Here is a 25,446-nt window from a genome sequence, read left to right as displayed (position 1 = left end):
TTCTCTGCACACTGAGTACTTAAATAGGGATTAACAGTCACATTAACCCTATGCTTTTGTTACCACAGTAGGTTATTTTCTGAATTTCTAGAGAAAACTATATTGTGTTTTAAGTTTCAGAAAAGTTTGTTTTCCTCCACATTTGTTCATCTATCTGATATTTAATTAATATGCAGCTACCATCATATTTGCTATAAGTAATATGTACTCTATATTCTCTTTTTCGTGGATATTATTAAATCCTGCATTTATATTTACATTGTTCATTTTATAGGGGTACTATTAAAAATATAAACTAGGCCTTGTCATTTAAAACCAAGGTTCTCAACCTGTGAGTTGTAACCCCTTTGGGGGGCAAACCTTTTACAGGCGTCACATATCAGATGCCCTGTATATCATATATTTACATTATGATTCATAACAGTAGCAAAATTACAGTTATGAAGTAGCAGCAAAATAACTTAAAATATAGTTTGTGCACTTACCTTTTGGACAATAAATATACACTGGCTTTAAAGAAAATTAAATTTTCTTTTAAAATTAATTAAATTTTAAACTATATTGTCATACTTGACCTATGGTGTTTCACAGTTTACTTTATTTGAATTGTATTTATGTTCTTCTGATAGTGATTCAGAAAAGGACATTTTCATGGAATAAACATTACTCACACTTAACAAGCATCTACAAATGGATATGAATATATAATTTCATTACAACTTAATATATTAGAGTTGTGTATTTCATTTACTAATTTAAAATACATTTAAAAGTTGATTTTAATTGAAAAAAGTCATCATTGATAGAAATTACATTTATCAAATTATCCAGTACAACTGTATTTCACACAAAATCTGCAATTAATTTTAATTGTTGCCTATTTGTCATGCACCGCTCTACACTCCTATCATCAGATTGCCCGGACGCTTTCCTGAAGCAAAGCTGTCCACCCTTCTTTAATCGTCTTTTCTTTTTCAATTAGAGAACCAATTATTGTACGGGTTCCACAGGTCACCGTGGGACAGTTTGGCACTTTGCCCCCAGAGCCTTAGGATTCCACCCAGGAGAGCTGAGACAGCCAACGGGATAATTGTGTTTGCTTTTAAATGACGCGCATCAGTCTTCAGAGCCTTTAGGTTTCTATATTTTGAAGTTAGTCTTTATCTCAATAAGTCTTCACTTCCCAAATTTTCTTTCATTTTGAGTATTATGTGTCTGTATAAAAATAAATATGAGATTTACAATTGGCCAATTATTTGCATTTGTTTGGCATGCTTCAACAGATTTAACAATGTTTCTGGAACCAGTATTAAGGAAAACTGCAATTTATGTCAGCTCATCATGCTAATAATACTCACAGGATTTCCCATATATGCATGCATGTGTAAATACTGCACATACAGCAGCCAGGAGTACAGTGAGAGTCTGCTATAGTGAGCCCCAGTTACCTGCTTGGTCTTCGACACAGTGGTTTAGTTTAGATGCTCTTAATGGGAAGGAATCAGGTGCTGACAAGCTAAAGCCATGGCCCTGAAAGCCGCATTACTATTGATGATTTGAATGCTGGGATGTGACTTCTATTTGACTTCGTGTTTTGTGTTCTTTTCTCTATTCTGTTGGAACAGTGGGGCAGAGGAGGTAGGATAGAAGAAGGCATGAAAACTCTTAGAAAGGAGCATTCTGACATCCTGTAGGCACAGGTGGGGGCTATGCTTGTTTTGGTCCTCTAGACTCTTTGAAGCTTTGTCAGTCATTTCATTTATTATATATTTTTAAAAGTTATGAAGATAGTTTTCAAATTCTCTATTCTCATAATCCCCTGTTAGTATATAATCCAATCTGTGTTAGATTTATCATCCCTGTGACAATTATTTCTATAATGGCCCACACATGCACATGTACCAAAATATTATAAATAAATAAAAAAGCCTCCTCAGTCTTTAATTCTTCTGGTATGCATTTCCCATTGAGTTCTTGTAATTTTCACTGTAGCCGTGATCTGCATTGTCCATGTATTCTGTTTTTCACCCTTGTATCTTCTTCATATAATGTTGAGTATTTTCACAGGAGGTCCCATTTTGCCCCTGGAACAATTCCAAGCAGCAATATGACTTTTGTTAGGTTAAGCATTGGAAAGGCTACTTAGATTCAGGACTTTTCATGTTCATTGTCTTTTCTAGCTTTACAAGATTGAGTCTTTTCTTTCCAAGACAGAAAATACAGATGCCTTGGGAATCGTTCATTATTCCTGCTCCTGGATTCTCCGAATACCTCAGTTCATTTTGTTCTTGCACGTTGGACACCTTGCATGGAATGGCTTAAGTGTACCATAAATATTTCTGGTCAGGACTGTTTCATGCTCAAAAGAAGTACTCAGTATGCCACTTAACCTTTAAGTCCTGTCTTACATTGCTCTTATACTTCCTGTTTAGGCCTGGCACATTCATTTTGCTCTGTCTTCTTTCCCTTTCTAATTCTATAGTTAACTTTTGGGTTTTTCATTCTTTTTCACTCCTCATCTCCTAATATATCGTTCAGTTTTTATTTGCTGTGTGTGCATTTATCTTTTACTCTTTCTCTCCTTATTGGATTTAAATTACCTTAGTAAAAGAAACTTTTTCATTTACTGTAATGTTCCAAGAAATAAAAAGAATGTCAGACACACAGTGGCACTGAATTAATGTTTGATCAATAAACAACTGATTTTTGATTCTTTATAGCTCGGAAGTATGATCATTTTAGATGTCTTGAGCAAATTGTTTTCTCTTAACTTACACCAATGGGAATGTTAAGATAGTAGAGATATTTAAATCACCTAGATTCCAGTGGACTTTCTCACTGATAACTTTCAGTCTGGATGAATAACAGGCTCTTTTGTAAAATAGGTTAAAGAATTCAGAGGATAAACAAGGTGATTGACAGTTGCATATGTTCAGGTCCTACACCTCCACACAGGTGGTGGCCTGGGGTAGGAATGGCTTCTTGTGTGTATGAGCACATGTGTATTTGAGCGCACATTTTTATTTCTTCTGGGTTTCTGTTTCCTAGTAGAACTGCTATGTCATATGGCAGTTCTGTATTTGCCCTGTTATTAAAGCTGCAAACTGTTTCCTTGGTGAATAAATCATTTATATTCCTGTCTTTTACCAATGATTAAGGATTGTAGTTCTTTTTTTTTTTTTTTTAAATCAAACTGACATATTATTTTTTAGTTTTGGTAAGTATTGCTTTCAAACTTTAAAACAGAAAATTGTAATGAAAAGTATATCCTTTTTGTAAGGATTTGATTGTATTTGAATATTAGGTATTCTTTCATGTGTTAGTAAGAATTTGAATCTAGTAGAGCATCCTCAGGATTCTAATGATATTCAATTATTTAAAAAGCTGTTACACATGATAGTAGAGGATTCACAACTGTGGGGGAACTTGTGATTCTGCCCAGAAGAGATTTATATGTTAAAATGACTCTGCATTCCAATGTTAAATGTGTGTTACCAGTGAAACAGACATAAAATTTGATACAGTTAATTAAATCTATGTATAGATACTTCAGTTATATATGTGACCTGCTGTGATTTCTTTTAAAATAATAATGTTACAGAAATTCTAGAAAATGGATGAAAAATTACTACCCTGAACTCCTATACTACACTTAAATTCATTATTGTATTTGGATATGCAGTTTTCTTAGTATTTTCCAATATTCATGTTTTATTAACATGTTACTAATTGTACATATACAGACTTACCTTTGTTCAATATTTTCACACTCTTAAGTGACCTTTTATGATTACTTAAATGGAATATTGCATTTGTTTATTGTATTTCAACTATAAGTCTTCTTTTCAAATCCTTTAGTTTCTGCGTGGGTTATTAGGACAGGTTTGTGAAGGAAATGGTTTCTGTGGTTGATGTCACACATCTTTCCTCCCTTAAGTGCTGCCATTTCTTTTGGGAAATCACTTCTGTGACTTCTCAGACTTACATAGATCTATATGTCATTTTACACTACTGTGCCCTTTATTTCTCACCTGCTGCTTTGTAAATCTAACAAAGTAGTGTGTGTGTGTGTGTGTGTGTGTGTGTGTGTGAGTTTTGTGCTTAATGTCCTTGTGTCTTAAGTTATAATATCCCTAGAGCAAGACCTGTTTATTTTAGGCTCTCCTTCTTTTACTGGAGCAGTGCTTCTGTATAGTAAACATGCTTTTGTTGAGTAAACTAATGAAATGGAGGTGAATGTATTAGAAGTGACCACCATTGGTTGCTGGGGAACTAAGGAATAGCAGTATAGTGTGTCTGTTCATGGAGAGCAAAGTGGAAAAACTGTCATTAAAGATGAACCTGGAAAAATTATGTTCATATTAAAGAGGTCTTTATACGGCATATGTAAGCATTTAAATATTGTTTTCACTTATTCATTAATAATTTAATGTATTTAATGTAAATTCTGTCACAAATTTTGTAAATTTTGAATAGGGGTACAGATGTTATAATCTTTGTTTCAGGCATGGCATCTCCAATCAGACAACTTTGTGGGATGGATAAAATACATTGAAGTGGCATTTGCTATTTTGTGGGCTTCTTTTTCTCTCTTCCACTCCCCTCCATCATTGTCCTAGCTTTCCAACCCCCAACAGTAGGTAGGAGAGAAAGAACAGTAGAGGGGGGCAAGGGTTGTCTTATTGTTAGATTACTTCCTGCTGATTTGAGGCATCCAGTTTCTTTGGGCAAGTTTGAGCTTCTCTGTCAGGTTATTCAATTTCTTTTCCTCTTCTCTTTACACATGGCCACTTGACAAACTGCAACAATAGCTGGAGCTGCCGCCTCAGTTTCTCTTGTAATCTAGCACTTATATACCTTTTTCAAAAGTCCCTAGAATTCCAAACATCGTACATTTGCAGAAAGTACCTGCAGCTGGAAAAACCATGCCCCTGCCAGAGCACAAGGCAAATCGTAGTCTGCTGTGGACAATTTGCAACAGCCCCATAACCAACACCTGCGATTAAAAAAACAAACAAAAAACAAAACCAAAAAACATATTCATAACATTTCTGTGTTTTTTAAAGTATCCAAGAATTCTCACAACATTCCATAGCCTAGAATAACATTTAAAAGACTTAGTTTTCAGAGAAAGCTGGTGTTGAAGTCTTCAGCTTACTTCCATTGGCCAAGAGATCTCTGTTATGTCTGCTCAGTTTTCTTCTTGCTGTGTTAAGGCAGCCACAGACCTTACAGAAACCAATGGTGATGATTGCTAGAACCCTCACATTCTGTTTGTAAAACAATGCATGCGATTTGGTTCCAAGGACCACCATTAAGTATGGAAATTACTGAGGTTTTGTTTCAGCTTTTATTATTAAATCATTCTAGAGTCTACTGCATTGTAGTAATCACTCAACAATGTGATCCAGAAATGAACTGCTCAGAGACATTTGTGGCTAAATGTTGCTAAGCAGAATTGATGAGAGACTAGTATTTTGGACTGAGCTTTTGTACAAGGTTCCTCAGCACATCAGTTTAGATCACATTAACTCTTGTTGGGTACCATATAATCAATTCAACAACACAACAGTGTGTTCACCAAGAGAATGGCCCAGCTTAACTGAGCTGGCATGACAAAGAAGCTCTTTTTAACCCTATAAAAACAGTAAATGAAGAACAGTGTTGACAAATTTACTTTGTATTTCATATCCGTACTTGTTTGTGTTCGTATGACCTATAAAACCAGCCTTCTTTGTTTAGTTTATTCAGGCAACTTTTCAAAAATTTTAGATGAGAAGGAAATAGTTAGGAAAACCCGCTGCTGTTTCAGCAAAAACTGTCAAGTACAACAGAGAACAGACACAGAAAGACAAGGACTCTTTCTTGAGTGTTGGGAGGAAGAGCAGTAGAGGCTATTAGAGGGAGCTAACATGCAGCCCAGAGGCTAGTGAACAGGAACATTCTGAATTTTTTATTTTTTTTTTTAACCTACCTCAAAGTGGAAGATAAAGGTGTGTGAGGTCTCTATCCTGGGATATGCATGTTGTAGGAATTGCTTGCATGCTATTAAGTCAAAGAATTTTTTTTATCACAATTTCCATAATAGTGGAATTAAGTCATAGGCTTAAGTGGACGTTAACGTTGAGACTCAAAAGAGAGCATGAACTTTGCTTGGTTAGAATCTGTCTTGTTCTTTTGTGTGTATTTTTTCTTTCTTTGGCTTCGCGATGAGTTTTCAGTCTCTCTTAAGATCAGCTTCCATTTTCTCATCTGAAAAAGAGGGTTATTAAGCGGCAGTGTGCTGAGTGCCCAGCATGATCCTGGAGCCCCAGCACTCCATCACTGCCGGGTAGCCGCTCACTATCACTCATTTCACTTTGTACTGCGTTCCTCTCTCAGAAGATGTGGTGTGGCTCTCATGTTGATGTGAACGGAACACTGAATATGATACTGTCTTTATGCGCTCTTCTGTATCTAGGATTTCATTGTTGATAGCATTTTAGATGTCTTTTAGAATGTTAATTATTTTTCTATATTTTTATAGCTATATTCTACTTAAAAAAAAATCGAGGTTATGAGGCCAAATGCAAAACATTTAGAAATGTATGAAGCTCTCTTTTTTCTCATTTATCTTTTAATTACATCACATTTCACTGTACAATATTGAAAATATTGCTTGTATGACCTAATATGGTAACCACGATCAGTTGTTATCATTGGGTTATTTCTAAATAGGAAAGTGTTAAGGGAATCAGGCATTTGTCCAGAGAGATTTGAAGTTAGAGGAGATTGCAGCTTGTGCTAATAACATTTTCTCAACTTCTTTTGAAAAGACTTACACATGAGCCTGAGACTCTTTATACTAATTGTAATGCATTCCTGTACCCCGTAATCTATGAGAGTGTTCACCTTTGCCCTGTGCCTGTCCAGCTGTTGTCTTGTACAATTATCAGCAAGTTATTATTCCGGTATAAGCTGTGTCATGCTCGAAAGTGGGATGAAAAAATGTTAACGAGAATGCATGAATGTTGGTTGATGAAGGTTAAGTGGTTTCAGATAAGCTCTCTACATTCTTCCCTGTGAATGTTCAGGCTGAGGCAATGGGTTTTGATGAGGGATTATAAACAAATGGTGCTGATTGACAGTTCCTGATTTAACATTAAAATGGTATCTCAAGACAAATTCCTTGTTTCAGCTCAGTAATAGATTCAGTGAGGTCAACCCCAGTGCACAGCACAACACTTAAGCTTTGGGGTTTTTTGTTGTTGTTGTTGTTTGTTTGTTGTTATTATATTTTTTCTTTATCAGATTCTCAAAGACTAATATTTTTTGTATCCCATATTAATGTCAAAGTGTGCCTGACAGTCTAAAATTATTGAAAATACATAGACCATGAGCACATTTACAATTTACAGTGGTAAGTTTGCAATTTTTCATGATCAGGTTAAATATTATATAAATTAACTGTATAAACAAATAAGCATGCACAAGTATTTACCACCAATATATTTCAGCTTTTATGTCAGCATGTTTTTAAATGATGGCCCATGTAATTTTCAGCACTTGTCACTTACAGACTGTTGGAAATTTGTTGTATATATTCATTAGGGCTTTGTATGGCTTGTAAGAAACACAGTATTTCATATGCTACATATTAAATATAAACTTCAAATATAAGTTTTTCCTCTGAAGAACTGCCTATGCAAAGAATACTATTAAGTAATGTTACAGAACCTTTTTTCTTATTTCCCCATCATTGATAATTACGAATTTGCTGCATCAAGGGGAATCTCGATTTGTTACTGCGAAGTACTATACACATATTTACTTCTAACTTTTTGAGTTATAAGGCCAACATGAAAAGATCATAGTGCTTTGTATCATTTTTCAGAAGAATAAACGTAGACACCCTTCTTAAATAACCTTGGGCCTGTAATACGAAGGGCACCTGTCTCTCTTGTTTTGTCACCTAGTTAGATGGAAAGCTTGAGCGCTATCCATGAGATCCAGCATGTCTGGGAGGAGAGATACCATTTGACATTTGGTAATTGGGTTGTGTGTTGACACTTGAGAAGTATTTGTATGTGCTCTGTAGACACAACTCCCTGTGAGTCACTGTCCACTAGTGTCTGAGCTTGTTTTATTTTTCATATACATATGTTTCTTATATGAGAACTTCACTCTTAAATTTTTAATTAATTTTTAATTTTTGTTTGTTAGCATTCATTATCCTAGAAAATACTGGGTTCTCTCAGATTCTGGAAAGAATCAGAGCTGGGGTGATTCTATATACCTCCTTTGTTTTGACATAGTAGGGAATCACACCCATGGTTGTGTCCCAGGCAAGCCTTAACTACTGGGCTGCAGTGCTGTCTTGAACCTCTTGACTCTTCTTTTTCCCCTTTGCAGCAAATATTGTCCTTATCTCTTAGCCCAGCATCGTTGTGTGTAAGTAAATTTTCACCCTTCAGAGCTCTGTAATCTCTATTGTATTAGTGCCTAAGTCTTTCCTGCTAGTGTGGCTTTTTTTTTTTTTTTTTTTTTTCTCTCACTGACTGAAATTGGATATACAAATCAGACTCCTTCAAGGCCAGCTGCTTCTAAGTATCATGCCTAGAATGCAGTTATCTGCCCTCAGCAAGCAGGGCTCTCAGTGTGGTTTATGAGCCAATCATGGTGAATCATCCTGCCATCCAGTTGACTGGCTAGTCTGCCAAGCTGCACAGTATGGGATATTGTCCGCCCTGAAAGGAAGTGAGTGACCTGCCTCCGGGGACGTAGTCCCAAGCCAGGCATAGGTGGTGCTTCTTTTATGTGGTCTGTAATCTAATGAAGACCACAAATAGGCACAGTATAGTGACCATGGCATTCTGCACTATGCAGATCCACAGCACGCTGTGATGACGCATGCTGGTACGCTGTGATGACGCATGCCAGTTAAGTGAGTGGGGCCCTGGCAGGCTTCTGAAGCCACAGAGAATAAATGAGAACACAGAAGAAGGAATTACTTAGCCAAAGAATTGAGTGACAAGCGTTCAGGTGTCGAAACCAGCAAGTCCTCCTATTGAAATTAGAGCTCCTTAAATGTTTAGTACAGATTTATCACATCATGTGAGGGGGCAATAAAGGATGAGGCTAGTGACCTTGGAAGAGCTTCATAAAAACCGTTGAGTGTTATGAAGTATGACCATAAAATTTTGGGGAACAGAAAGAAAGTGGAAGGTCAGTTCAATAGTAGACATGCATGTAGAGACCATAGGGAATATTTGATATTCTACTTAGTCATGATGTCCTGCGTGCTCCTTATAGGAGCATGATACTGGCCAGCAGGACACAAGGAAGATTCATTGCAGGGTATGAGCAGGTATGTACAGCTGTATGAAGTTAACATAAGAGCAGGCAGTCTAAGCCACTTCTTTGCAAAGGCTTTATGTTTGTTCTCTTCAAAGGAAGATCTTAAACTAGAGCTATTTTCTCATTAACATGAACAAAAACATATTTCAAACAAATTAGTGTTAAATATAGCTTTTCTTTAACTCAGCTATGCAATAATTCATAACAATACTTAAATTATCAACAGTCTCAGTGCACAAAAGTCATGGGTGGGAGTAAAAGTAAGTCTGTGAGTTACTTTCTGGAACCTCAGTTCTTGCAGCTCAGCTTCCTGTTAGGACTGGGTTGTCTTTTGCCCTACAAAAGCACCATGATTCTAGTGTGATTATAAGTTCTGAAACAAACTTTTTTGTTTTTCTGTTGCCTTGTGCCAAATACTACTGAAAATGCTCAGAGCTCTTGCTTTTTGGATTTTTGTAATTTTTTTAAAGTCACCTTTTCTTCTGTATTCTACTAATTTCTTTTCAGATGTGGGCTTTTCTTCATTATACATGTTTACACATGTATAAAACGTGTTTATATTTAGAACGTGACTTTCCATAGGGGAACCAGAAAGAGGTGCCTTCTAAATCTGTGCCCATCTGTCTTTTAAGAAACACAGGCAATGCCACTTACAACATGATGACTTTTCTGATTCATCTGTGAGATGTTATTTTTTGCTTCTTTGATCTTCCAAAGTGCTACATTGATCTTTTTTCTTGATTGGCCTCAAAGAATTCAGGCAAAATAACCTTTTCTCAAACTCTTTCAGTGGGCTTCTGATAAGATAAATATCAAAAGATGCCTGACCTCTGCAATACTTCTCCTTTGACATAAGTGATACTGTTATTGTATAGTTTTATCTCTTATTGTCCCAATTCCATTTGAACTGTAAGAAGAAGCCCTGGACCTTCCTCTGCTCTGTTCATCTGTGAAAGCCCACGTCATTGACTTGTGATTTCATGAGTGGGTCCATGAGTGAACTGAAGAAATGAATAGACTGGCTTAAGAGATTTTCCATAGTGACAAGGGAATCCTTGAGGTATCCTACATTGAGATCTCTTCCACTTCTGGTGTCCTTGTAACAACGGTTTCTGGATGGCCTCTGGAAAATGGAGAGTTACACAGTGAGGAGATCACAAATCAAAAAGTGGATAATTCATGTTTATTTTTTTTCTGAATAGCAGTGTGGTCTTGGAACGGTATCTCTCCAGTTCTCAGCTATATCTCTTAAGGTAGACGTCCTTCCAGGTTAGCACTTCAGTACTGTGTAAAACTGCTGATCTTCACTGAGAATATAAAAAATATTCCAACTCAGTAGAAGAACTCTGCAATTGGAGGCAAGTTGATGACATTTCTCATAAAAAGGGGGTGGGAAGTTTGTTCGGTAGATAAAATGAATGCTCAGGTTTGGAAAAATAAAAAGTGCATACTACATATTCTCACTGTGTGTGTGTGTGTGTGTGTGTGTGTGTGTGTGAAACAGGTTCTTACTGTAAAGACATGGGTGGCTTCACACTGTCTTCCTGCCTTAGCATTCTGTGCTTGCATTACAATTTGTAACATAGCCTGACTCTACTATAGTAATTATATTGGTAAACAAATATTTAGAAACATGAATATCGAAAGTAGCAAATAGTCGCATTGTGGTATTATAAATAGCATGTTGCCAGGTGATAGACTATGAAGCTTTTTAAAAGAATGTTGTTGATCTACCTATATGGACAGGGACATGTATACAGGGCTTATTACACTGTAAAGTTAATAGTATAGAAAATGATGAATATGACACTTATGTGATTAAAAGGAAATCCTGAGGTATATGTGTGCATACATCTTTTGCTGTTCATATTTTCCTATATACACATAACTATAGGCTTTTATTTGTCTACAAGCGATGGCTTTTGCTCTGAATAGTTTTTGCTAGTGAATATGTGTGTGTATGTGGGAGGAGGGTTCTCATTTTTAAATATTCTCCATTTTAATTAGTTAGTGAATTAAAAATTATATTTTCCTAGGGGTCAAGTCCAGAGTAATAGAGTGATTAGCTCTAATAGCATACTTAATTTTAGTTTGTTTTTTTTTCAAATCCAGCTTTATATAGTATTGTTTAAGTAGGAAGCTAAAGGATTACTTTACCTTAATAAGAATAAATCAATCTCAAAGACTGTAACAATATATGACTCATTTGTTTTATTTTTAAACAATAACTACTTAGAAATAACCTTTGCTCTGCAAATTCAAAGGAATTTTTATCAAGTATTTACTTACACAGGGTTCCATTAATTCAGGAACCCCTCTCCAGAAAGCACTATATCGATAGTAAGTTATTTCAAATGATTCATTTCATCAAAAGAAAGGTCCATCTGTAAGGAAAGAAATCTGAATGATAGTTATTCTGAAAAATATTTGCTAGTGTGAGGATGGAAGTAATTGATGAAAGAAAAGTTCAGATGTCCTTCTTAGATTGTGATGAGCTGAGAAGGGATTTCCGAGTTCTCCTGCAGCTGAGCAGTGAGGGCTATGTGTGTGAAGATGATTTCACCATGATCACTGTAAAACTCAGTGGAAACCAGTGCTTTATGTGCTGCTTGCTTGTTGAGCATATGGATGCACAAATTCAGAAGAAAGAATTCTCTCCTTTATAGTCCTTCTCATTGAACTACTACTTCAAAACTTGAACTATAATATTTTATATTAGTTTATATGTTTTTGTAGTAAAGTTGCAGGAAAATTTTATATACTATGAACTTTTCTTTGTGATGTAGTTTTTATTCCTGAAAGCATGGCACGTCTATTTAGTCTTTTAGTATGTGTGCCCTCTCCTTTTGAAATTGTAATCCAAAATTTTCTGTCCTGTTCGACATGCCAACCAGTATTCTTGTTGTTGAACACTGTGTGGTATTTGTGTTAAGAGACTCTGTTGATGTGGGGATATGAAGCTTGACACAAATATATTGTGGGGTTTCCAGTCTCTGATTTTCTGTCACTCCCTAGGCATGAATTGGCCAGTGTCTGTTCCTCCTAAGAATCTCTTGTCCACTGGTTTCCATCTGTTGCAGTAGGAAGGAATCACATCATATAGAAAGCATTTAAATTCTAAATTCGTCCTTTGGATCTCATGAAAGCTTTTCCTTGGCCTCAGAGGCATCTTGTCTTGCTAGAGCCATGCTTTCCTCATGTTCTGAATCCTTACAGTAGCATTTTGTTATCACATTTATATAAAGTTCTGTGATTACATTACTTTCTCCTATAAATACTTAGCTCATATAGTTCAATCGTTTAGCTTTCAGATTGATCATAGCTATTAAGAAAAATCTAACCATACTAAAATCTACAGATCTAAAGAAGCTAAATAATAAGGAAGACCATAGGGAGGATGCTCAAATCTCATTCAGAATGGCAAGCAGGATAGACAGTAGGAAGAGTGGAAGAGCGGGAACAGGATGTGAGCTTACTAGATGTCTTCTGAAAGGCTCCATTCAACAGGGCATTGAAGCAGATGCTGAGACTTTGGACAGAGTTGCAAGGAGGCTTATGGAAGAAGGGTGGTGGGGGATAAAAGGACCCAGAGGGGTTTGAAGCACTTCACAAGTTAACCAATGAAGTAAAAAATTTGAACCCAGGGGATATGGAAGAGACTGATGCACCAAACAAGGACCATGCATGGAGAGGACCTACACTTCCTCCTCAGATGTAGCCAAAGGGCAGCTCAGTCTCCACGTGGGTTCCCGAGAAAGGGAAGTAGTGGGTGTCTCTGACATGGACTCTGTTCCTTGCTCTTTGATAACTTCTTGTAGCGATGAGGCCTTGCCAGGCCACAGAGAAAGAGGATCAAGGCAATTCCTGGTAATACTTGTTATGCTAGGGTCAGGTGGCAGGGAGGAGAATTCTCTATTTCAGTGGACCTAGTAGAAGGGAGTAGAGGGATGAGGGAGGAAGAGTGGGACCGAGAGGAGATGAGGGAGTGACTACAGCTGCGATATAAAATGAAGTTTTAAAAATAAAAAGAAACAATCTAATTATCTTTCAATTGTTGAGGAATAATTTCTAATTTTTTTAAATTTTTAAATTAATTTATTTTTATTAATTATAACTTATTCATTTTGTATCCCAGTTATAGCCCCCTCTCTATTCTCCTCCCAGTCCCATCCTTCTTCCCTCTTTTCCCCCCCCATGCCTCTCCCCTATTACACTGATAGAGGTGGTCCTCCTCCCCTTCCTTCTGATTCTAGCCTATCAGGTCTCATCAGGACTGGCTGCATTGTCTTCCTCTGTGGACTGGTAAGGCTGCTCCCCTACCAGGGTTTGGTGATCAAAGAGCCAGCCACTGAGTTCATGTCAGAGACAGTCCCTGTTCCCCACCAGGTAGAGGTGATTAAAGAGCCAGCGACTGAGTTCAAGTCAGAGACAGTCCCTGTTCCCCTTACTAGGAACCCACTTGGAGAATGAGCTGCCACGGGCTACATCTGTGCAGAGGTTCTAGGTTATCCCCATGCATGGTCCTTGGTTGGAGTATCAGTCTTAGAAAAGACTCCTGTGCCCAGATTTTTTCTCTCTATTGTTCTCCTTGTGGAGCTCCTGTCCCCTCCAGGCCTTTCTATTTTCCCCTTCTTTCATAAGATTCTCTGCAGTCTGCCTAAAGTTTGGCTATGATTTTCATCATCTGCTTTGATACCCTGCTTGGGAGGAGTCTTTCAGAGGTCCTGTATGTAAGGCTCCTGTCCTGTTTCCTGTTTTCTCCTTCTTCCAATGTCTGTCCAGTTTTCCTTCCAGAATGAGGATTGGTCATCTTACCCAGGGATCTCCTTCTTGCTTAGCTTCTTTATGTGTACAAATTTTAGTATGTTTATATTATATGTCTAATATCCACTTATACGTGAGTATATACCATGTGTGTCTTTCTGCTTCTGGGATACCTCACTCAGGATGATCTTTTCTAGTTCCCATCATTTGCCTGCAAATTTCATGATTTCCTTGTTGTTAATTGCTGAGTAGTATTCCATTGTGTAAATGTACCACAATTTCTATATCCATTCCTCCATTGAGGAATATCTTGTTTGTTTCCAGAATCTGTCTATTATGAATAAAGCTCGTATGAACTTGGTTGAACAAATGTTCTTGTTGTGTACTTGAGCATACTTTGGATATATGCCTAGGAGGGGTATAGTTAGATCTTGAGGTAACACTATTCCTAGTTGTCTGAGAAAGCACCTGACTGATTTCTAAAGTGGTTGTACAAGTTTACATTCCCACCAATTTCTATTTTCTTAGGTGTGTGTCCTAAGAAATTTTCAGGACATTTTCAGGAAATGAATACCCTTTATTTTGGTATGGCTGTGCTATGAGAAGATTTTAAGGAAGGATAAAGATTTTTCTAGTTACTAACTGTAGTATTTTCTTTTCTTGCCTGAGGGTAGAATGAATTGTGGTCAATTACTGTTATATCACATTTCCAGGGTCTCACATTGTTTTCACAGACTCAGTATTCTCCAAATGGCATGGATAAAATAGGCATCGATCATTTGTAAATCTGTCCATTTGCTAGATTCTTCCTTCCTGTGCTGTAATGTTTTTGTCTTGTCTTTTTGTTTTTTGATTTGTTTTGTTTTTTAATTGGATGATTTTTCTACTTTTTCTTTTAATTGATTAAAACGGAACTTTAAGGTTTTAGAAGATAAATTATTTTTGCAAAATATTGATTTGGTATTTTTATCATGAAATAAGGTAGTCTAAGAATATAAACATGAACCAGACTTATTCTCACTTGTATGAATAATTGACGAAGGAAGTTCAAGACCAGCCTGAGCAACTCTGTAAGACTACCTTAAAAAACAAAAAAAAGTATGAAACTAGATCAGGGACATAGTTCAGTTGTAAAATGCTTACCTAGTATTTGCTAGCCCCCAGGTTGTGTCTTTGCTGCCACACATGCACACCCCCACACCCCCACACCCAGTAATATGCACTCAAAGGAACATCTATGGACATATTTTAAGAGAAATTTGTGCAGTGGCTTAATTTCCTGTTTTGTACACTAACATTCATTAATATTTACTATGACAATTTCATGAAGCATTTCATCTTGAGATTTTTTTTTTTCCCAAGACAAGTTTTCTCTGTGTAGCCTTACTTTGTAGACCAGGTTGGCTTTGAACTCACAGAGATCTGCCTGCTTGTTCCTTCATGAGTGCTGGAATTATAGGCTTGTGCCACCCTGTCTGTCTTGAGATAGCTTTTAAAAAATTAACAAGGAAATTTATAGGAAGGACTATTTCAGTTGCTGTAAAGATTCTTCTCTGTATAATGTAAATGCTCAAAGGTCACAGGGCTCAACATATCTGTGAAGCAATTGAGTTTAAAGCGAGTTTTTTCTTCTCATAAGATTTAAGCTGCTTTATTCGCATTAATGAAAAGCTTCATCCATTACCCTTTCACTGAATAATTGAATTAGTTACTTGCTGTTGTTTCCATTTTATGCATGTAGTATACTTTTTGATGTCTCTATATATCAGTATATAATCTATTTGTAGTTATCATCTATCTATATGTGTCTGTCTATATATATATATCTATCATTTATATCTATGCTTGTGTGCTTTGTACACATATGTACGTGTATATGTGGTTTTGTATATGTATGTACATGCAGGTTGTATATGTGTATGTTTGTTGTGTGTATATGTGTTCATATATGTTTTCCTAGTATTTGTGTATGTGTTCATACATACGGAAGAATAGGAGTATGTCTACATTTATTTTTAATAATCCAAGTTCATGGTTAAGTAAGATATTCACATGGCAAACAGTCTAAAATACCGGGGATTTAGGATTATATTAAAGAAATATAATTTTAAATATAGACACTGGGAATGATTAAGATATTGTTTATCATGAGTAGTCTTTTCCTTGGGTTTTGCTACTTAGCAATCATCTATAGCTTTCTGATTCCTCTAGTTTATCTCCGCATGTCCATAACAATTGCTTACTCAGAGCCACACAAAGGGATCTACAACAAAAAGGGATCAAGGGTTGTTAGGATGTCAGCCTTGCTGTTGTTGGGATATTCCAAGGCAGTTCGTTTGGCTCTTGGTCCTGGCTGTAGCTTTTCAGCCTGACTGCGAAGAGCACCTGTACCTTCTTTCCAGAATTTGGTTCTTTACTTTCTCCAAGCTCCAATTTTTTATATAGAGGTGAGAGAAGGTCCTGGCATTTCTTTCCTTGCTTTAGAATGGAAGGAGATAAATGGTAAAGGGACTTTACTTTTATGTCTGAAGTAGAAGGGAAGAAACAGTGTGGAGAGACAAAGCCACTTTTTCCTGGAGACCCAATTGTTAATTAGTGTTCATGTGCTATGTGTCTCAGAAGGCCAGAGCTGGATATTGTAGAAAATCGAGATTGGGCTTAGTTCTCTAGAATATGAATTTATAGGAATTCTTCATATAATTTCTAGAAGAAATTCACAAATGGGGTAGGGGTAGGTACCAGAGGAGAATTTTATCTTAATTAATACATGCCAGCATGCCCTTGTCATGACAGGAAAAGCACAGTGTACGGGAGTGTGTGTGGGCATAGACCATCTGCATTTTAAGTGACTTGATTTTCCTCTGATTTTGTGGTCCCTTTAGTATTTTTTCTCTTCATTCCAAAAACAAAGCATTGACTGTTATTGTTAAGTACATTTTCGTATCAAGAGACATAAAAAATTTGTTAGAATGATTTGAAATGCAGCCCCTTAGATAATTCTTTTCTAATTTTTAAACTTGTTTAATTAAGATTAGTCTATACACTACTACTGCGCACCTATTGTGTGCAACAGTACAGTGCGCACTATGCATGCGATTGTAATGTTTTTGCTGTGCTTAATTGTACAGTCTTGTGGCATATCCTTTGTTATACCACAATCAACACCTGTCATCTTTCTGTGTCTAGTTCTTTATTCCCCTTCAGTTGATACCACAAACATGCCTCTGTTCTCTTTCCCCTGACGGTCATTACTTGAAATGTAGTTTTCCTTATAAAGTGTAACATAAACTCTACTAACCCTCCTGTAATATCTTTCTTATATATGGAGGCCTATGTAGGACATTTTTTTCTACATGAACCAGCATTTTACACTTGTAGGCAGAGGCTTGAGCAGCATGTGATATACCCAGCTGATAAGATGTCATAGATACATAGAAAAGCCCAGGATTTTGTGCTTGTTGTTTTTCTTGGTAATGGGTGATGTTTCCTTGTTTGTTTATGTTGTATTGTTTCTGAAATCTGGTGGTTGAAAGGCTAGAAAACAAAGTATTTGGTTGTAGCAAGGAAATAGAGGTATAATGGCACTCCAGTTATGTAGATAGTTGATAGCCAGGATGATCTCAAAGGCTCACAGCAGAGGGATGAATCTTACTGTGGAAGTGGCTGAGTGGCTAGGACCCCCAGGCGAGCATGTAAAGAGAAGAGCACAGAATAAGAATGAAGGCTGGTGACTTAGGAGGCCAAGGAACACAGGTTCATGAGCTGCACATGTTCTGTCTGCTCTTCTTTTCACCCAGAGCTGTTTTCTGCTCAGCACTGGTAGTTATGACCTTTCCCCTGAACAATGTGAAGTCCATAGTTAAAGACAAGCATGCGCTAACTATGGTAGGGGCAACTTACTACAGCAACATTATTGTGGTACAAAACAAATGTTAATGTGAAGTGAAGTTTGAGCCATCAGGTTTTTCACATGTATAAGATCCAGCAGTATCAACAAAACAAAATCATTCAAGCTTGCTGTCATTGAATATAAGTTAAATATTACAAGATTTTTTTTTTCAAGTCGGGCTATTTCATGTTCAGTGAAATTTCTTTTGTTAGCGTTTTTAAATTTTTAATTTTTTCTGTCAGGTTGGTGATAAACTGACCATTTTTATGAAGCTGTTTTGATTTTCTCTCACAATGATACACCAGGGATAGTTTGCTCACTACTATGGCACACTTTTTGTTTTGTTTTGTTGTTAGTTCCTGTAATTCATGGCTACTCTTTCTAGTCTCTAGTTGATGGGCAGTCTGTCTACAGATACTAATAAGTTGGCTTATTGAGTCTTTCTGTTCTAGAATATGCTGGAGATTCTGGATTGCCCACATCCTCATGTGGACTTAATCCTTCTTTGTAAAAGAATGTACACTGAATTCTCATTCTTTGCATAGTGCGTACTTTTCTTTGATCCACATATTATCTGGTTTGAGCTTTAGCATTTCATGCATTAGTGTTCAGAGGCCACTTTGTAGCTTTTTCTAGCAGAGGTGTATTTCTACTTGCTAGTATTAGCTGAGCATGTATGTGAAAATGTTGTGCTGCCAAAACAGCAGTTCATGATAAAAATACATATATTATTCCATGGCAAAGAAAACCAGTGTTCTGGTGAGTTCATAAGGGGGAGGTGGGAAAATGATTCTCTAGGGTAAAGAAATACTGAGGTTCCTACAAATGATACAGGGTAATTTTTCTGAGTCATCAAAATGAACCAAGAAAAATCATGTGACAAATGATATAATTTCCTGTTGGGGTTCTTAACTCTAATATCTTTCCCCTTTTTCTCTTGACTTTTACATCCATATGATGAAAATTGACCTCTGTGACAAGCATGCCCTCACGCCACCCAGAGCAGTGTAACATCCAGGTTACTTTCTCCCTCACACAACAGTTCTAAGTTATTTAATATATAAGTTTGGAGGCCTCTCTCTGTCTGTCTCCTGTTAAATTCCATGGTTATGGAGGCTGTTTATACAGAAGGGCATCTCCATTTATTGCTTCATTTTAAGTTGTGGGTATAATAATTTTCAGATGATTAAAGTTGTTTGTTTCTGTGGTTGAAGGTGCTTTTGACAACAGCTAAAATATTTTCATTGATGTATCTCACAGTGTTATACAAGTAGGGTTTATAAACCTGGCATGGTGGTGCATATCTGTAGTCTCAGTACTCTGGGTGGGGAGACAGGAGTATTACCAGGAGTTTTAAAGCCCCAGTAGGTAAAATAACAAGAATTACGCCAGCCACTCCTACGTAAGAAAGGTCTTATTTAACAAACAAATGAACCAATTCTTGACCAAAATAACAACAGTGTGAGAGGTGGGGTGAGGGAAGATAATGAGATATTGGTAACATTGTTTGGGTCAAGATTGTTCTTAGTGTTTTCAGAGCAGGCTATAGACACGTCATAATGGTTTTTAAAAGCACTATTAAGTAATGAGTTCCTTCTTCCTGTCATTGCAGGACCTATATTGTGGAGGAAAGCCTTTCAAAGCCATTTGTTTCTGTCATTGACTACTGAAGTAGAATGTCATAATTAGAAATATGCATATATTTGTTGTACTTTTGATGATTGCTATAGATGAAATAATCTTTTGTATAAACTTTCATTTAGTGCTTCAACCATTCTTCCTAAATATTGTATAGTTTATGGCTTTGAATTGTCAAAAACTTCTTTTGCCAGAAAAACTCTTATTGGTTATGGCAGTCATACATTAATATTTGAACAGAGATACAGCCTGTGTATTTTCTCTCTGAATGTTTCCTGTGTAGTTAATTTTGTAGCATTTTGTTTATGTACCTAGAAATATTAAATTTAGGTTTGACAGATCAGATATGACTAAAGCAATTTATACAATTGATGTTTTTAGGACCAAACTTTATTTTCAGAGTTTGCCAAGGGTATTTGAGTGTGTGGGTATGTGTGTATGAGAGACAGGGAGAAAGAGAGAGATTACAATTACAACAACCCTTAGTGTGAGGCCCCTTTCTCAGCTGTTTGTTTTTCTTAAATCCTAATCCTTAAATTTGTCAATCATTTCACGTGTACCATACAGCAGAGGCTGAGCCCTAGCTAGTTATTTTTCACTGGAGAGATTATGAAATCTCTCCTTAAATGTAATTTTTTCCAACGCTCTTAATTGAACTAATTGTATTCTGAACACTGTATATTCCTCTTCCCTCACTCAGGCTCATTCACCTTCCTCTTCACTCTCACTGTGAGCATGGGGACGAAGGGGTATGGCATCAAGTGATCAACCATGGAATGGGAGGTTTCTCCAGTGTGCTGGCTGCAGACCACTTTGGATGCAGATTTTTACCCCAAGCCTTCCTAGGCCAGTTGGGTGGTACACTAGCATGACCTCACATCTGGTCACAGTGAAACTTTTTTTGACCACCTGCAAATAGTCTCTACAGTCATGTTTCTCATCTATAGAATGAACAGATACATTTCATATGTTTTGACTGTTGTGTTTCTAAAGTTTATGATGTTTTTACATTCTTTATTAGCCTCTTAGAATATCCATAATACAGACATTCGCAGCTATGTAAGATGTTCATAGGTGCCTCATTTTCCTCTACCCCTCCCTCTACTTTGAATACTGTTAAGACTACACATGCCTCATGTCCTGAATATATTATTTATCTTTACTTTTTCTGTATTCGAGCTGAATTCACTGTCATTTCTTGTTATTATAGAACTTCCTTTTAATTCAGCTCCTTGTGTAGGTTAAATTGCAACTAATTGTAGGCGTTAGGATGAAAACATATATAATGTTAGCATTAAATGAGCACTAGATACATTTTCAATGCTCCATGTTTTAAAAATAGCAAATATACATTGATCTGAAACAATTAATGAAAATATATTAGACAGTTATATACTTATAAGCTGATACATCTGTAAAATATTATATTCTAGATTATACAAGCACATACTTATGTAAAATATTCCATTGTGAAGAGAAAAAAACTGGCTTTTCATGTTATTCTTCTTTTCCTAACTAGTAACACATTTGACCTGCACATTTTAGTTTTTTTAATAGTGAAATAATGTATGATAAAATTTATATGCAATATATGATAAATTTTATATAGAATCTAATTCCTCAAAGGTCACATTTTAAATCAATCTGATTAGAACATAATAGAAAATGGGCCAGAATAAGATGTATAATCGTGTACCATGGAACAATAATTTTAATGGAAAATTTAGTGAAAAAGAAAAGATTTTGAAAGGAGATTCTTCATATAATTTTGCTACTATTTTTGAAACTTTGAACATAGAAAAAGAATAAAGTGAAGATGTAATTTACGAAGACTTTTTCAGTTCATGGCTTTTGGTGGCAGAGAAAGTTTTGTCATCTTTGGCTTAAATTTCACATAAAGCCTATATAAAATGCAATGTATGCTGTGTTAGTGATCAGGAACACTTTTGAACAGTGTTAATCTTCTCGTGGAAAAATGGAGTGTTATTCTGCATGTCTAGGAAGTAAGATTAAAAACAGACTTTTAATGGCAGAATGGCTACTTCACAAGTCTTAATAATCTGACCCTATAACTCAGAGGTTCATGTTAGACAGGAAAAAAATCTAGTCTTTCACTGAATGTGTGTTATTGTGGTTGAAGACACAGAGTTCCACCAAAGATGTGTAGTCGGTGTGTGCTGTCTTCACTGCTGGGGCTACATTGTGCTGAGCACCTATCCTGTTCCTTAAGTCTCAGTGCTGGGAGGGTTACATAAAAGGCCATTATTGTCTCTTCTCTCTCTTCTCTCCTTTCTTAGAGGACGATGTTTCTTACCTGTAGGATCAGGGCCGAGGCAAGATGAGGCTGAGAGGGAAAACTGTGCATCAGCATTACAAGCTCTCTGAGCTTCAGGAACCTGCCATGTTAGTGCTTCACAGAGATTGTACCAGTGTGGTAATGGGAATGGTATTTTGTGTAAAAACTTTATTCCTACTTAGTTTTTGCTCCTGTGTATTCACATTCTTCTGTAATGAGTCATTTTTATTGTCATTATATTAGTCTATTTTCCATTTCTATAACAATAATGGAAGCTGTGTGGTTTATACAAAAAGAAGCTTATTTAGCCTAGAATTCTTGTAATCAACGGAATGTCACCAACCTTTGCCTGGCTTTTCTAAGGACATTTTGGTGAATGGCACTATGGCAGCCATGTGTGAGCATGGGAAGACTTGCATGTAGATTCAGGGAAGCCAGACAGATGTGTGCAAGGACACCATTTAGCAGTCTTCACAAGAAGTAGCAGGGCTTTGGAACTCCCTCTTTTCCTTCTGACCACAGACTACCAGTGATCTAACAGCCTTACTGACATGAATGGTTGTTCTTCTCTTACTGCAGTGGGGACTTGGCACACACCTGCTGCTTTACCCACTGATCAGAAGTAGACATCTGTCTGATTTTAAAGGTTAAGAAAAAGGAAAACTTGTCACTTCTAAATATGCTGTATGTTTGTTTTTGTTTGTTTTTTTTTTTTCTATGCCATCTCTTTGGCTAAGTGGACTTATACATATCATATCAACAGGATTTTTTTCTTTTTTTTTTTATTGTGGAGATGATTATTTAACTGGACACAGGGTCTTTTCTGAGATGGACACTCAACCAAAGACCATGAGTGGATAAAAACCTAGAGCCTCTGCTCGGATGTGACCCGTGATAGCTCAGTAACTAATTGGTTCCCATAGTGAGGGGAACAAGGACTATTTCTAACAGGAACTCAATGACTGGCTGTTTGACCTCCCCACCTCCCAAGGGAGGAGCAGTACTGTTAGACCAGAGAGAAGGACTTTGCAGCCAGTCCTGAAAATACCTGACAAAGCGGAGTCATATGAAAGGGGAGGAGGTCCTCTCCTATCAGTGGACTTGGAAAGGGGCAGGGAGGAGATGAGTGAGGGAGGGTGGGATTGGGGAGGGAATGAGGGAGCGGGATACAGCTGGGATACAGAATTAACAAAATGTAACTAATAAGAAAAATAAAATTAAAAAAAAAGAATGTTATAAGTAATCTATTAACATTTTCATGAAAAATTATTTTATGGGAAAAACAAAAGCATAAATAATAATATATTTGTCAGTATGTTTATTTCATTCTTTGTGGTCCTGTTAATCTCAAGGAACATTCTTTTTTTTAATTTATTTTTATTTTTATTATTAGTTACATTTTATTAACTTTGTATCCCAGCCATATCCTGCTCCCTCATTCCCTCCTACTCCCACACTCCCTCCCTCATCTCCTCCCCGCCCCTTTCCAAGTCCACTACTTGGGGAGTACCTCCTCCCCTTTCATCCAACAGGAACTTTTTCAACCTTGTGTGTTTTACATTTTTCTGTGGAAAACTGATCCTTCTTACTCTCCTGTCCATCTTTTCAGTGTATTTCCTATCCTTTGATAGATAGCAAGGAAGGTGAGGAAAACCATACATTTCCTTATTACAACAACAAAAGATTGAAATTAAACATATGATAAAGTCATCACTGTGTTCATGCAGTATGTGAGAGTATAATTTGTATTACCTTAGGACGAATAAAATTTACAACCGAAACAAATGTTTATGGAGAATATCGTATTAACTGAGTAATTACTGAATAGATTTGTACTATTAAGTAGGCATGCTAAATCAAACAAAGTAGCTATATGTTTTTGTTGTTATTTAATATTCTCAGGATCACTTCTTAACACTATGTAAATTGTTTTATGAACTGCTATAACTTTTCTCATTCCATTCAAATGATCTTCTATGTATGCCTTCACAACTCATGCTTTCACTCTCCAAAGTATAACTGCTTTCCATCTCAGTCTTAGATAACTACTGTTAGGAGCTTTTCAAGCCAAAGAACCACCAGTGCCTCCCTGAAGCAGTGTAAGTCCTCAGTGGTAGATGATAATATTTTTATTACTGTGTGATTTCAAATACATACATGTTTACTTCTTTTTTCTGTCATTTTACCCTTGAAGGTCACACTGATTCATAAATCTCTCTTTTGTCTTACAGAGAAAAGGAATATAAATGATTTTGAAGAGAAGAAAGTTATTAAGAAAAGAATTAAGGCACTTAAATTTCTAGATCCAAAAGTTGCTCAGAACCTTTGTAAGTATCATGGAGGAGTAGCGTCTTAAAGTATCTAGGCCCTGTGCATTGTTTATTGAAATCTGCTCGTTTTCTGTCTTTGTTTCCTGTTATTTTAATTTCTTGACTTGAGTACAGAATTCAAATATAACTCTTCTTCATGCAAATTACGAGATTAAATTCTTGAAAAGATTAATATGTACTAGAAAATGATTTAAGATGAAATTCTGCTTCCCAGAAGCACCAAAGGACCTGCTCTTTAAAGTTATTTCTCCAGGTATTAAAGAGAAGGAATTCAGGTAATGACATCACACTTTGATAAAGGAATCACTAATCTATCTATTCTTTATTCCTCTGAATATCTTATTATTTGTGACACTTGATCATTCAGGACAGCAGTTAGAATATTAATAGAAATAAGGATGAGGAGTAAAATGAATTCCATTATCCCACCTGAGCAGTTCAAAGCCTTTTCCTCAGAAGCACTGATGGAAATATTTTAGATTTAATTACTGTTACAGGAGCTAAATACGTAGTGCTCAATTGTTTTCCTGGCTGAGTTATTATGAGTCAAGGAAATGATTTTGTTCCTAATTCATTTCTTAGTGCATCTTAAATGCATCAAAGAGAGTTCTGCTTGGAGCTGAGACCATCTGACCTGTGTATAATACTTTCTGGGGATGCAAGAGGGATATAAGTGAAGAATCTGGAGGGATCAGGAGTGTTAACATGGCTTTTAGTCTGCTTCTCAATTGTTACATGCCGCAAGTGAGCTTTTTGCAAGTGTTGGCACCAAACAGTTGTCCAGCCATAGGATAATGTTCCATGCTATTGATCAGGGAGCATTATATGAGAGCAATATGTGCAAAGGTAGACTTGACAGTTCTCTGAATGGTTCACAAATAGCTCTCTACACTCACTACAGCAGAGAGTAACCCTTTCTATGATGTAGGCTAAGATTAGGTATTTATGAGCAGCTATGATCACATTAAAGCTACAGGCTAATATTCAGCCTGGTTTTTTGTTGTTGTTGTTGTTGTTGTTTTTGTTTTGTTTTTTTGTTTTTTTCAGAGCAGAGATTGATTGCATATCTCTGCCCATTTCATATTGGTATTATCTTGTGATGTGTTTGAGCCAGTGAATATGTAAATGGAGATGATATCACTTCTGGGTGGAAGCTTTTGCTTGGTGGTTTGGTCTCTTTCAGAGTTGTCCAT

At 36.5% G+C, this 25,446-nt stretch overlaps 1 protein-coding gene across 1 annotated transcript in view; it reads left to right on the top strand.

The window, feature by feature from the left end:
- The window catches only part of Diaph3 (diaphanous related formin 3), a 485,489-nt gene that overhangs the window by 185,540 nt on the left and 274,503 nt on the right, over window positions 1-25,446 (top strand). Inside the window, 1 exon segment of the mRNA XM_060391498.1 lies at window positions 24,155-24,250. Within this exon segment, the coding sequence (XP_060247481.1) occupies window positions 24,155-24,250 (96 nt within the window).

The sequence above is a fragment of the Meriones unguiculatus genome, chromosome 9, assembly GCF_030254825.1.
Source record: "Meriones unguiculatus strain TT.TT164.6M chromosome 9, Bangor_MerUng_6.1, whole genome shotgun sequence".
Classification (NCBI taxonomy): domain Eukaryota; kingdom Metazoa; phylum Chordata; class Mammalia; order Rodentia; family Muridae; genus Meriones; species Meriones unguiculatus.
Note: the sequence above shows the minus strand (reverse complement) of the source record. Positions and strands in the feature narration are given on the sequence as shown.